Source organism: Pelodiscus sinensis, chromosome 23, assembly GCF_052426305.1.
Source record: "Pelodiscus sinensis isolate ZL-2025 chromosome 23, ASM5242630v1, whole genome shotgun sequence".
NCBI lineage: Eukaryota > Metazoa > Chordata > Testudines > Trionychidae > Pelodiscus > Pelodiscus sinensis.
Window position 1 is genome coordinate 14,705,018 of NC_143074.1, and position 13,930 is coordinate 14,718,947.

The window sequence follows — 13,930 nt, forward strand, 5'->3', positions numbered from 1 at the left end:
TGATTCATGGCTGAGGCGTGTTGGTATCTGAGAGAACTGCTCACCTTGCTGTTTGCCATCTCCTGTGTACTGGAGAAACCCTCTTCCGCCCCCCCAGTTCCTGCGAAATCTTGGCAGCATCGAATGAACAGTCTTAGTCCTGAGAAAATAGGCAACTGGCTTTCTGACATTCCTGCGGATGGAGCAGGCTGTGCCTGCTACGGTATGTATCTGCTGTCACTGCAGCTCCTTCCCAGCAAGGAGCTGAAATCAGCACTCTAACTAATTAGAAACACTGCAGAAAGGCAGATGAGAAGATTAAATAAACTGAAGAATAAAATCAACAGCACCTGTCTGAGGGAGGGAAATGAGCAAGATGAGGACAAGCTCCACCGGAAATTACTTCCGGGCAGGAGCAATTAAGGCAGAGGGGCCCAGAATGAGACAGAAACCACCCATGCAGCAATTGGAAAGCAAGGACTGACTGTCTTTAGCATTTATACAGGGAAATGCCTCTCTTACACTTTAACACACACACACAGAGGGAAGTCTCTCTTTCCCTCTTTCATGCACGCACAAACACACACCACACACACTCCCCTACATTTATACAGGGGTGTGCATGTATGTCTGCATTATCTGGACTATCTCATACTCATGTACCGTATTTTCTGGCGTATAAGACGACTTTTTATACTAAAAAACATCCCCCAAAAATCAGGGGTCGTCTTATACGCCAGGTATAAACATACTGTAGCTTCGGCTACATACAGAACGTCCCTATTATTACCTTTTAGCCCGCTGGATGTGCCCTAATACAGTACTGTAGCTTCGGCTACATACAGAACATCCCTGTGCTGATACTGTATGTACCGCGCTGAGCCAATCACGGCAAGCGGTGTCATCTATTAATGCATACAAAGCCTGCTCGGATTGGCTGAGTCAGAGAGGTGGGCTATTACAACCTTTGCCAATCCGAGCAGGCTTTGTATGAACATGATGAGGATTTTGAAGGATTTTAAGTACCGGTAAGCCAAAACCATTTTAATTAAAATTATTTAAATCAAATCTGATGTTATTAAATGGTGTTGCCTCGGAAGGGGGGGTAGTCTTATATGGCGAGTATAGGCCAAAACCTATGTTTTAACTGGAAAATTAGGGGGTCGTCTTATACGCCCAGTTGCCTTATACGCCGGAAAATACGGTATATGAGTTTGTCCTTTCTGTGCTTGGTTCTCCAATCTAGGCTGCTGAAGAAGCAGCTTTTTGCTAAATCCAAAGCAAAATGAGATGTCCAAAGATGCATCCTAGAATATTCAAGGAGCTGATAGAGGAGGTATTTGAGCCCTTAGCTATCATCTGTGAAAAATCCGGGAAATTGGGACAGATTCCAGAAGACTGGAAAAGGGCAAATATAGTGCCCATCTATAAAAAGGGAAATGAGAACAACCAGGAAACTACAGACCAGGCAGTTTAACTTCTGTGCCAGGAAAGATAATGGAGCAAGTAATTAAGGAATCCAACTGCAAACAACTGGAAGATAAGGTGACGGATAACAGCCAGTATGGATTTGTAAAGAACAAATCGTGCCAACCCAATCTGATAGCTTTCTTTGATTGGATAACGAGTCTTGTGGATAAGGGAGAAGCAGTGGACATGGTATACCTAGATTTTAGTAAAGCATTTGATATGGTTTCACATGATCTTCTTATCAATAAACTAGGGAAATACAACCTAGATGGGGCTACTATAAGGTGTGTGCATAACTGGCTGGATAACAATTCTCAGGGAGTAGTTATTAATGGTCCACTATCCTGCTGGAAGGGCATAAAAAGTGGGGCTCCACAGGGGTCTGTTTTGGGACTGGTTCTGTTCAATATCTTCATCAACGATTTAGATGATGGCATAGAGAATACATTTATTAAGACTGCAGATGATACCAAGCTGGGAGGGTTGGCAAGTGCTTTGGAGGAGAGGGTCATAATTCAAAATGATCTGGACAAACTAGAGAAATGTTCTGAGGTAAATAGGATGAAGTTTAACAAGGACAAATGCAAAGTACTTCACTTATGAAGGAACATTTCGTTTCACACATACAAAATGGGAAGCGACTGTCTAGGAAGGAGTACTGCAGAAAGGGATCTAGGCGTCATTGTGAACCTCAAGCTAAATATGAGTCAACAGTGTGACACTGTTGCAAAAAAAGCAAACGTGATTCTGGGATCCATTAACATGAGTGTTTTGAGCAAGACGCAAGAAGTCATTCTTCCGCTCTACTCTGCGCTGGTTAGGCCTCAGTTGGAGTATTGTGTTCAGTTCTGGGCACCACATTTCAAGAAAGATGTGGAAAAATAGGAAAAGGTCCAGAGAAGAGCAACAAAAATGATTAAAGGCTTAGAAAACATGAACTATATACGGAAGACTGAAAGAACTGAGCTTGTTTAGTTTAGAAAAGAGAAGACTGAGAGGGGACATGTTAGCAGTTTTCAAGTATCTAAAAGGATGTTACAAAGAGGAGGGGGAAATTGTTTTCCTTGGCCTCTGATGACAGGACAAGAAGCAATGGGTTTAAACTGCATCAAGGGAGATTTAGGTTGGACATTACGAAAAACTTCCTAACTGTCAGGGTGGTTAAACACTGGAATGAATTGCTTAAGGAGGTTATGGAATCACCATCACTGGAGATATTTAAGAGCAGTTTGGAGAGACATTGTCAGTGATGATCTATCTATCTATCTATCCCAATAGAGAGTTTTTTAAGAACCAGACTAGCTTGTACTGTACAATTTGCAGTCTTCATGTGAAGGACACAGAAAATAGCAATTTACCAGAAATTGGTGACCTAAACTTGTCTGTTTTCATTGCTCCAGCTCTAGAGAATTGCAAAAAAGAAGAGAAGCAACAAGGCAATGAGAACTGAGACTACATGTCATTTTCAGGTCACCAAAGTGGTGTTAGTTATCGAAATAAAGCCATTTTCTCGATCTTATTTTTAACCTGTCACTATCCCTTAATGTCCTCCCACTAGTGGAAACCACCAGTTCAATCGAATTCTGGGGGTGTGGAGAGGAAGAGGCCGTGGTATTTGTGAGTGTGTTATTTTTTAAAGGCTTCAGAGAACAAGGAATTAAATAGGCCTGGCATGAGCTAGGCCTGCTGTAAGGCACAGATTGCACTAACTTCCCCCTCCAGCTCTGCTACTGCAACACCATCCTCCTGACTTGCATTCCCAGCCATGTATACAGCAGATGGTGGGGTTGGTGTGGATGGCTTTCTTTGGCACACAAATGGGGCTAAGTTAAAGAGCTGTTGTCTAAGTAAAGGGGCAGGAACTTTGGAGTTTTTATCCCAGTCCTGCCTCTGTGATCTTGGGAGCATCACTGGTCTTCTCTGTGCTTCCGGTCCTTCATTTCTGTGGGAAGGGGATAACACAATACTCGCCTACTTCATGGGGGCGTTGGGAGGGTCAGTTCATGTTTGTAAAGTGCTCTGAGGATGACTAGGGCTGAGAGTACCCAAGCCTGTTTTCAACTATGGTGAAATTTGAACTCAGGTCTTCAGTGAAAAGCAGTTATTGCCCCAGATGCTGCCTTGCGATCCTCCCTTTCCCTTGCTAAACGTCTCATAACAGTGACCTGTCGGTTTGTCTCCATGACCTTTCCCTCTTTCTCCCTTCTTTTGCAGCATTGTTCCTAGATATCTTGATTGTGGCAGGATTGCAGAAGCTGGCCAAGCGACGAGGCCCATATGATGTCCACCCTGGCCTCTTGGACTATCTGACCATGGACATCTACGCTTTCCCTGCTGGCCACGCCAGCCGAGCTGCCATGTTGTCCAAATTCTTCCTCAACCACCTGGTTTTGGCCATCCCTCTCCGGATCCTGCTGGTCCTCTGGGCCTTTTTTGTGGGGCTTTCCCGCATCATGATTGGACGACACCATATCACAGATGTCCTATCTGGCTTTGTCTTTGGCTACTTGCAGTTCAGGCTGGTGGAGTTGTTGTGGATGTCTTCCAACACATGTCAGATGATAATATCAATCTGGTGAACACGAAAATCCCTGATGGAAACTAGCAGATACTTTAAGAATCTCTTGCTCTCATTTTTTCAATATAATTCTTCATATTCATTGGGAAAAAAATTAACTTCCATAAATAGTAGTTGTATTTTTACTGCTGCTCCCCTGCCCTCCCCAGCCCCACCCCCACCCCCCCAAAAAACCGTTTCTTGCAGGTGGTTAAACTGCAGCAATCATGGGCCAGCCATCACAGTATTTTGGCCACTTTTTAAAATCTCATTTGGATGGAAACTGAACTAAGCAGTAGAGATAGCAAAATGAGCTCTTTTTGGATGGTGGGTCTTCAGAGAACCCATTATCCCTTTGGAGATGTGTTTAACTGGCTTCTTGGAGGCAAAACATTTTGGGGAGAAGTACTACAGCACTTTTTCTCTTTGCCAGCCCAACGATTGTGTCTTGTACAGCGCTGGGCATTTCGCAGATAATAAATAATTGTAAAACAGCTGTCGTGTTTGTTTCTTATCATATTGACTCTACCAAGAGAAAGTGGGTGGAAACTCCATTTATTGGCACTTTACATAAAAGGCTGGTCTGTGCTGTGCAGGGAACAATCCCGCACTGGCCATTGAGAGACAGAACAGTGGCCTTGATAGAGAGCACTTTAATACCACAGGCTTAACTTTGAATGTGTGTATAAATCTTTTTAACTCTAGTGGGACTTAAGCGCATGCTTAAGTGTTTTGCTAAATAGGAATGCACATACAGCTACTCCCCAAGTTGCGAACGGTCGAGTTACGACCGTTCACACTTACGACCAAAGCTCCCATGGAGCAGTCGTAAAGGTGGTCCCCGAGTTACGAATACGACCCGCGCTTATGAACAGCACGGTTGAGTATAACTCAATGGGGTTTGAGTTACGAACAGTTCGAGTTACGGACCAAGTGTTGGTCCATAACTTGTTCGTAACTCGGAGAGTGGCTGTACTTGAAACAAAGCATTTTTTAAAGTAGTTGGCTGAATTATGCCCCTAGATCAGCTATTAAAAATTCTACTCAGCAAGGGTGAATGGGGAGGAGAGGTGTTGGAAGGGCAAATGAAATACCCAGGCTTTCCTCCTGGTCAAGGATGGGTGAGTCAATTTTGTGCCAGGTCATGACCATTTTGAGAGATTGAGCTAGATGGGACCCATGAGTCATTTCTGTGTCTTCATTTTTTGGGGTTTAGATTTGCCAATTAATAAAATGGGATGAGAGGTGATTTTCATGGCAGCGCCTGTCTCGGGTGAAATGCAATCCAGCACATGGGGAATATGGTTTACTAGCCAGAGCCAGGGATTGAAAGCCTAGAGTCATTGTTTCTACTCCTGGGCATGGCTTACTTGTTTTGTGACCTCAAGTGACTTCATCGCACCGTGCCTCAGTTTCCCATCTGTAAAATGAGGATAATGATCTAGGCCTTCCTGGCTTGTGAGACTGACTTAACTGATGTTTGTGAATTCTCTTGAACTTATTAGGTGGCCAGCGCAGCCCAAGCGCCAAGTGTCGTTCTGAGCGATCATCTTGAAAACTGGCCAGTTTACATCAGAATTTACTGTATTTGCTAAATGGGGTCATCTCAGTTGCGTAATGTGTCTGCCATATAGGGAAGCCCCAGGTTTTAAAAACTGTCTCCCTTCCTTCAGAAAAGGGTTCCTGGCATTTGGTGGAGGACTCACCCCACCAGAACGTCAGGGTCTCTCATATTTGGGGTGTTTCTTCCCTGCTCCATGTTGGGGTTCTGTCTTACTGCCACTCCTGAGTCCTTGATGGCACCCACCAGTATTCCCTGTCAGCTGTGCACTTGTGCAGCTGCTCGGGAAAGACTCAAATGCTTCCCAGCTGATTAGCAGAGTGCCCACAGCTAGGCTTGTGTTTCTATTGGTGGTGCACGTTTGCACATACCTTGGTGCACGTAAACATTTATTCTGCACATGGATGGAAAAAGGCACAAATAGATGGAAAAGGGTAGAGGAAACATTGGCCCCCCCCACTCCTCATAAAGTCATACAAGCCAGCCAAACTTTGTCTGCATGGTGGCAGCCTGCCAGGTGCTGCATTCCCACCCGCTCCTGTGCATCATTGCTACCTTTGGGGACAATGTAAGTATCTGCTTGACTCCCTTGACCTGCCTCCCAAATGAGACCAGACCACTGATTCCACAAGACCCAGGTGAGAGAGACCACGGGTGGTATAATTTGTGTAGAAACTGCCTGGTGAGAAAGCGAGAGCATTTTTGCTAAGGCTGCTGCAAGTGTTTAACTGTTGTTTTTGTTGGGTGTAATTAATCTGAAGTACCTATCCCAGGCAGACAGCTTCAGCTGGGGAAGACAGCAAAGAGCCTTCAAAGGTATCAACTGACTGCTCTCCCCAGGCTGAAATTTCAGCCGGCAGAGCATGACGAGAAATAGCTACTGGGAGCTAAATGTGTTTAAAGACAATTGAATTTTATGGAGCTTCCCCTGTGAGCAGTTCCCGAGGAAGTTGCTTCTGGGAAAGGCCTGTGATCGTAGCAAGTGTGATAGGGAAGGAGAGATGTGAACACTGAGTCTGGATCCAGTTTCTTTTCCAGGAAAGCAGCACCCGTGTCCTTAGAGAGCGTTCAACTGGCTGGAGGGGCTGGTCTGTCAGTTGTTTGAACAGTCATGGGTTAGGGGTGTTGGGGGGTGGGGAGGTACATCTGCTTCTACTGCACTCTCTGTCAATATGTCCACTGATTTACTGCGCTTTGGAAGGGAGGCTCTGATTTAGCATCTGGGTTTGCTGCTGCATGAGGAAGGGGAACCTGCATTTCCTGTGCTTCCTGGGGCTGCAAGAGTCTTTGCAAACACCCACAGGATGTGACTCCTGCACAGAACTGTTGTGTGCCTCACCTCTTTTTCTTCCAGGTATCCTTGCCCTTAAGATGCCTGACCACCTCCTTCAGGGAGAGATTGAGGCATGAGTGGGAGCACCCCAAAGGGAGAGTTGTAGTTGGCTCTGTTGGAAGGACAACCAGGCTGTCTGAACAGGAAGAGAGCAATGGATTCGTTTGCCCTGGTTTCCATGAGGAAATCCATGACGTTTCGAGACATTTAACCGTAAACCTCAGATTTTCTCGCCCCTTCACTTGAATCTGTTCTCACTCTAGTTTCATACTGGTATCTCTCCACTGGCCTCAGTAGAGCGAGATTCACCATGGCATAAGCAGGAGGTGTATGAGGCCCCAAGAGTGCAGCGAAGACTTGCGGACTAACCTCAGTGCCCAGGCTGCTCTCTGGCACCCTCTGAATGGTTGTGAAGTGAGGAGGGGGTCAGTTTGAGTAGCTGGCACAGGCTGGCTTGTTACCCACACACATTTCTCTATCCCTTCCACACTGTAGCCAGGTAAACACACCTTTACCCAGTTCCTAGGGCTCAAGGTGCAACCCTGTTAATTTACACACTCACCGCTTACCCAATTCCTAGGACACAGGGCGCATCTTCCTGCGGGTTTTGCAGAATCTTTAGCCACTGAAAGAGCCTCACACAGTAATATCCTTATCCTCTATTTATTGACAATTCTCAAACAAGCAGAATACACATGCTAGGCACAGTGTTATGCGCACCAATCCTGGTACAGGCTGACTTCCCCTGTTGGTCAGACAATATCAGTATCTCTGGTCTTAGGCTGTGTCTCAGAAGGGGAGTCCTTTTCCAGGTCTTCCCCCTTCTCTTGGTGTTCCTGGTCTTCTTCCAGCCTTTTCTTCTTTCCTTCTGCTTCTGTTACTTCTGATCTTCTTCCTCCTGGTATCCTTGGGTGTGTCTAGACTACATGCCTCCTGCGACGGAGGCATGTAGATTAGCCAGATCGGAAGAGGGAAATGAAGCCGCGATTAAAATAATCGCGGCTTCATTTAAATTTAAATGGCTGCCCCGATCTGCCGATCAGCTGTTTGTCGGCAGATCGGGGCAGTCTGGATGCGATGCGCCGACAAAGAAGCCTTTCTTCATCGGCACAGGTAAGCCTCGTGAAACCAGGTTTACCTGTGCCGACGAAGAAAGGCTTCTTTGTCGGCGCATCGCGTCCAGACTGCCCCGATCTGCCGACAAACAGCTGATCGGCAGATCGGGGCAGCCATTTAAATTTAAATGAAGCCGCGATTATTTTAATCGCGGCTTCATTTCCCTCTTCCGATCTGGCTAATCTACATGCCTCCGTCGAAGGAGGCATGTAGTCTAGACACACCCCTTCTTAGACCCCAGTTTATATAATGAATCCCGAGTCTTGCTTAGCTATACCTTAACCAATTATTTTAGTATAATTTTACTAACCAATCATAACAAAATTACCTAACCAATTATACACCACCACCTTAATTGATTTGCACCTAGCAAAATTAATTATACAGCAGACAGAAACAGTTACAAACCAGACAGAGATCACACAATCAAACAATAGGAAAGTGTAATGACAATGATCATAGAATGAGAATGCCACAACATTCTCTATTGATAAGCAGTTTCTTTCCAGACAGAATGGTGTTACTTAAGTTTTCTTTACCCATCTTGAGATCTGTTTCTTTATCTAGTGACAGTGGAGGAGCTATCAGGACAAAGTCCCCTCCTCACAGCTTGGTGTGACACTTTTTTAATACAATTTAGATGGAATGTGAGTATATGACTCCAGGTCTTATAGCTAATGGCTGCTGCTCTTCAGTCTAGCTGCAGAAGAAGGCTTTGGTTCAAGCCTAGCACAGGCCTTCCAACATGGCTACAGAAAAAACATATTGTTACAGGCTGGCCCCTTCTTTTACCCAGGTGGCAAATTGATTTTGGTCATGTGTCAGGAAAGAAGGTCAGGCCAGGCCTAGGGCTGTGGATGCTCCAGTGAGGCTGGGCTGGGCATGCCAAGTGGGATGGAGTCTGGGAAGCTGCAGTTGGGCCGAGGAAGCAGCTGCCAGTGAGTGCTGCAGGGAGCAAGGCTGGCTCTGGCAGGGAGCTAGGGAGCTCCAGAAGTGGGGCTAGGGACCCCTCACTGAACTTTGGAACTGGTGCCTAACAAGGCCATCCGGGAGTACCGCATGTCTCAGGGAGGAGGGCTCCCTGGAAATATCATAGAGGGGATCCTCAAGGAATCCATTTTGAAGCACTTGGAAGAGAGAAAAGTGATCAGGAATAGTCAACATGGTTTCACCAAGGGCAAATCATGCCTGACCAACCTAAGTATTCTTGCCAGCAAGTTAAGTAAGTATGGATTGGATAAATGGACTATAAGGTGGGTAGAAAACTGGCTAGATCGTCAGGTTCAATGGGTAGTGATCGATGGTTTGATGTTTGGTTGGCGGCTGGTATCAAGCAGAGTTCCCCAAGAGTTGGTTCTAAGGCCAGTTTTGTTCAACATCTTCATTAATGACCTAGATGAGGGGATGGATTGCACCCTAGGGGAGGTGTAGGTTGGATATTCGGAAAAACTATTTTAGTAGGAGGGTGGTGAAGCAGTGAAATGGGTTGCCTAGGGAGGTGGTAGAATCTCCATCCCTAGAGATTTTTAAGTCCTGGCTTGACAAAGACCTGGCTGGGATGATTTAGTTGGGATTGGTCGCCCTTTGGGCGTGGGGTTGGACTCGATGACCTTCTGAGGTCTCTTCCAACCCTATGAGTCTATGAAGAATGACTTCTCGTGTCTTGCTTACAACACTCCTGTTAATGCGTCCCAGAATCATGTTTGCTTCTTTTTTGCAAGTGTCACACTGTTGACTCATATTCAGCTTGTGGTCTGCCATGACCTCCAGATCCATTTCTGCAGTACTCCTTCCCAGAAGGTCGCTTCCCATTCCGTATGTGTGGAACTGATTTATTGCCATTGTTTCACTTAGACCTCCCCCTAATCACCGAAGCTAAACTGAAATAAATGTCGTTTAAATGGAAATCAGTGTGTCCGCACAGGGATTTGTCCTAATTTAACTAAATCACCTCAGAAATGGCAGCTTTGGTGAAGCTGGCACAGCTCTGAGTAGAGGCTGGCCCTAAGTCTATTTAGAAATCAATTTAATTAAGTCACTGTGATTGCCTGGCACAGATGCTCTGAAATCCGTTCGAGGAAGAACAAGCTAAATCGCTATCAGGCGTTCCACCCCAGTGGAGGTGACCACAGCAGGGCATTGCTCCAATCTAGTTACTTCAATACTCAAACTGTGTCGCCAAGGCCTAAGGCTACAGTTCACCCAGCCTCTCAGGGAAGCTGACAACTTCACACACACAACAGCATTAACACTTTACTACAGGTCCAGCTGTGACAGGGCTAGGGCCTTGCCTCGTCCCTGGTGAGCAAGGGGTTAATGCTGGCTCTGCTTTCCCTCTTCCCTTGCACAGATGCTCAGCAGGCAGGCTGCCTGTGGGAAGGTCAGGCTGGACAGCCAGGTGCGCAGGGGGGTCCTGTGAAGTCACATGGCTTGGCTGTCTTGTTGCTGAATGTTCACCTGGAGGAAAAGCTTTGCTGACAGCGCATAACTTCCACTGAGCCCTTGCCCAGCATGGCTCTGGCTCTGTTTCTCTAATACAGCCCCCTTTTCCCTCTCCGTGAGGGCTCAAGCTTGCTGCGTAGCCCACCTCCAACCCAGCCAGCTTTCCTCTCGCCTCCCTTCTCCTTGGCAGTGTCTGTTCTCGTCTGCTTTCCTCCCCACCTTCAGCAGATCCCAGTGGCAGCTGCAAGGCGGGGCCTGGCAGCCCAGATGCTCATTCTAAGGGCCCCTCAGTCCTGACGGATGCAGAGAGCGCCTCCTAGCGAAATGCCTGCTGCTGAGTCTGGGACATAAGAGTCGCTGCCCCTCCCTCCAGCTGGGTCTTTGGATGGACGGATGCTGACACAGCAAGGCAAGAGGGTGCAGAGCACTGGGAGGAAGGGGAATTTGTTCTGTTCTGCTCTGCTCTTTAGTCCGTCATTTTCCTGGGCAGGGCAGGGTTGCAGGGCCCCCTCTGGCCGAGCTATCACTGTCTGAGGGAGCACAGGGCTGCGACTGAGCTCAGGGGCACACAGAAAGTCCAATGGCAGGAGGCTAAGTCGACTCTTGAAAGATGTGATCGTGCCTCTCAGTTAAGTGATGTTTAGAAAACAACCCGTGGAGCGGTGTGCAGTTCTAGCCTCAGCTGAAGGAGAGGAGCCTGCCTCTGTCACTATAGCAACAGAGCTTGATCGCAGGATACCCCCGTGCTCCCTGGTCAGAGTTGCTCAACTTCTGCAGGAGGGCAGAGGGCAGCTCCCTGAGACTGCCTGTCCAATGGCTCTACCACAGGGATGGGCAATAATTTTTTACTGGGGGCCACTTCAGAAATGTTTGAAGTGGCCCATGGCTGCCCCAGAAGGGGTGGGGCCTCAAGCAGAAGGGGCGGGGCCAGGACACTTCCGTGCTTCCTCACCCACAGATCCTGATTGGTCTGTGGGTGTGGGAGCGTGAGAAGTCTTTGAGCAGCAGCTGGCAGTTGACTTAGTGCCCCGCCCCTTGCAGGGTGGGAGGAGTCTTCCTGTGCTCCTCCCACCCCCAAGCCCTGATTGGCCTGGGGGGAAGAGGGAGCAAGCGAAGTCTCCTCCTATTCTACCCCTTTCCTGAAATGAACATATGGCACTTAGAAGCACCCTCGCAGGGTGGGAGGAGACTTCACGTGCTTCCCCTTGCCCCCAGGCCAATCAGGGCTTTGGGGCAGAGGGAGCATGCAAATTCTCCTCTTGCTTGCCAGGAGCACGCGGTGCTTCTAAGTGCCACATGCTCCTTGCAGGGTGGGAGCAGGGCAGAAGACTTCACTCACTTCCCCCCGCCCCCGGGCCCTAACTGGCTTGGGGGTAGAGGAGCAGCAGGGCCTCTGCCGGCTGGAAAAGGCGCTTGTTGGGCTGGATCCGGCTCACAGAGGCCCTTTTGCCCACCCTGACTCTACCGTGAACTTTAGCGGGCACCAGAGCAGGTCTCTTCCGTAAGAACCAATCCACCTCAGCCCCCTCAGGGCAGGTACCTTTGATCGCCTTTATAAATCACCGCAGTCTCACTAACAGGCCTCAATGGGTTATTGATTAGCTCCTGGGGGCGGGAGGGGAGGGAGCTATGAAATTCACAGGCGTACAGTGACAGCTTTGAAGCAGCGTTCTCTTTGATTGTAGTTTAGAAATGTGGGGGGTGGCGGCTGGGAGACCACAGTGCTACAGCCTACAATCTAAGGGGATTTGTTATTGCTTTAAGCTTTGGTATAAATAATACAGGCCTACTTTTATGATGATTGCTGTTTGGGCTAGTGATAAGCCAGGATGGCGGAGGGGTGATGGGATTGGATGGCATGGCACTGCAGTCACAGACATTCAGGGCCTGATTTGCCTCTTGTTCTGAAGTAAATCAGGAATCACTTCACTGAACTCAGTGGGGTTTATGCTGGTGTAAGTGAGAGGAGAATCTACCCCTCTGCATTTATCTTTCATGCACCACAGGGACTTACTACTTGTTAGTGGCTGATTCCTTCTCACTGTCAGAACTGAGACACGGGCGAGGTTGTTTCTAAAAGCAGGGCTTTCCAGTCAGGGCAGAACATGAGTTTTGCTGCCTCTCAGCGGGTCTTAAAGGACTGTCAGTATCATACAGAGCCTTTAGGCCTGATTCTCCACAGCCTTACTACCTGTATTATCATTCATGCCTGTGCAAAGTGGGGCTAAAAGCCACCTTTCTGGTTTGGTAGCATCAACGCCTACTGTGCACAGGTGTCACTATCTCTACCAGAACAGGGGGGTGGAGAATCAGCTCCTTTGTCTTATAGATCGTCGGTTCAAATCCAGCCTGGGTTGTAATGTCCTCAAGCAGTTTACTGCTCCATGGGTGGGTGGAAAACAAGTTTGGTGGTCCCAGTCTGGAATCCAAAGGGCAGGTGTCCCCATCACATCAGTCACACCCAACTGGCACCTACCGGGGGGGGGGGGGGGAGGGAGTTTCAGCTGCGGCACAGGGCTGAATGAACTCCTACAGGGCATGGTTAATGTCCATGGGTGTAGGAGCCAGCCCTGTAGCTGTCTGTGCTCTGTGTGTATAGTGATCTCTGGAACAGTCCAGTTGCCAGTTTTCACCAGCACCAAATTCAGATGCATAATGTTTTCAATAGGTGGGAGGGAGGAGGGTTGGTGAGGCCTGGTCCTTGGTGAGAGACAAACTCTGCTCTACAAGACAAGGCCAGGAAGCTAGACTGCACTGGGCTCTTCCTGTTTCCGGAGCAATTCTTCATCTGTGCTGAGCAGCAGCCGTGTTTCTTTTGATAAGAGCTGGGAAGCAAAGGGTGTGTGTGTGTGTGTAGATGATGTGCTGCTTCTGTGTGAGAAAGGAGAAGGCTTGGGCCCTGTGCGAGGCAGGTGCCTGCTGGGACTGAAGGACAGAGATTTCTCAATCAGCTGAGGCATTCCTAAAAAGAGGTGTGTGCTGGTATCCACCACACTGCAGTGTAGTCCTGTGCGTGTGGGTTCATTCATGCCTTACCAGCAATTTGACTTGACCCTGTTGTGCAGCTGCTTACGTCCTTTCCCAGCGCAGGCGTGTAGCTTGGGGTGGGGCATGTGGGAAGCTGCAGAAGCACGAAGTGTCCAGCTGGAAACCCCCTTCCCCTTGCCCTCCCACCAGAGCCATGAGGGCTGGGGGTTGGATCGTTGCCCCCACTGCAGGGCAGGAGGCACCGAACAATTTGGGGTGCAGCATTTTCCTGTGGGAGGGGGCCTGTTCTGGGTGAGCCGCCCGTCTCCTAGAACAACAGGGCATCCTGTTACGGGGAGCGTCACCCTCGCGTCTCCAGAGCGAACGAGTCCCCACTGCAGCCAGGCAGCACCGCGGCTTCCCAAGGTCTGTTTCACTGAACACACACCGCATAACAAATGCCCCAGAGGAGGGAACTGCTTCATGTCGAGCTGTGTGCGTGGGC

General features: G+C 48.3%; 1 protein-coding gene across 6 annotated transcripts in view; it reads left to right on the plus strand.

The window, feature by feature from the left end:
• Positions 1-13,930, plus strand: part of PLPP7 (phospholipid phosphatase 7 (inactive)) — an 81,414-nt gene that overhangs the window by 34,229 nt on the left and 33,255 nt on the right. For 5 of the 6 annotated variants that reach the window (XM_075905432.2, XM_075905430.2, XM_075905429.2 and 2 more), the window contains one exon: positions 3,664-4,502. The exons of the other annotated variant lie outside the window; for it this stretch is intronic. In XM_075905432.2, the coding sequence (XP_075761547.2) occupies positions 3,664-4,028 (365 nt within the window). In that variant the 3' untranslated portion in view covers positions 4,029-4,502. Of the gene's footprint in view, positions 1-3,663; positions 4,503-13,930 lie in introns of those variants that run through there. 6 annotated transcript variants of the gene reach the window in all.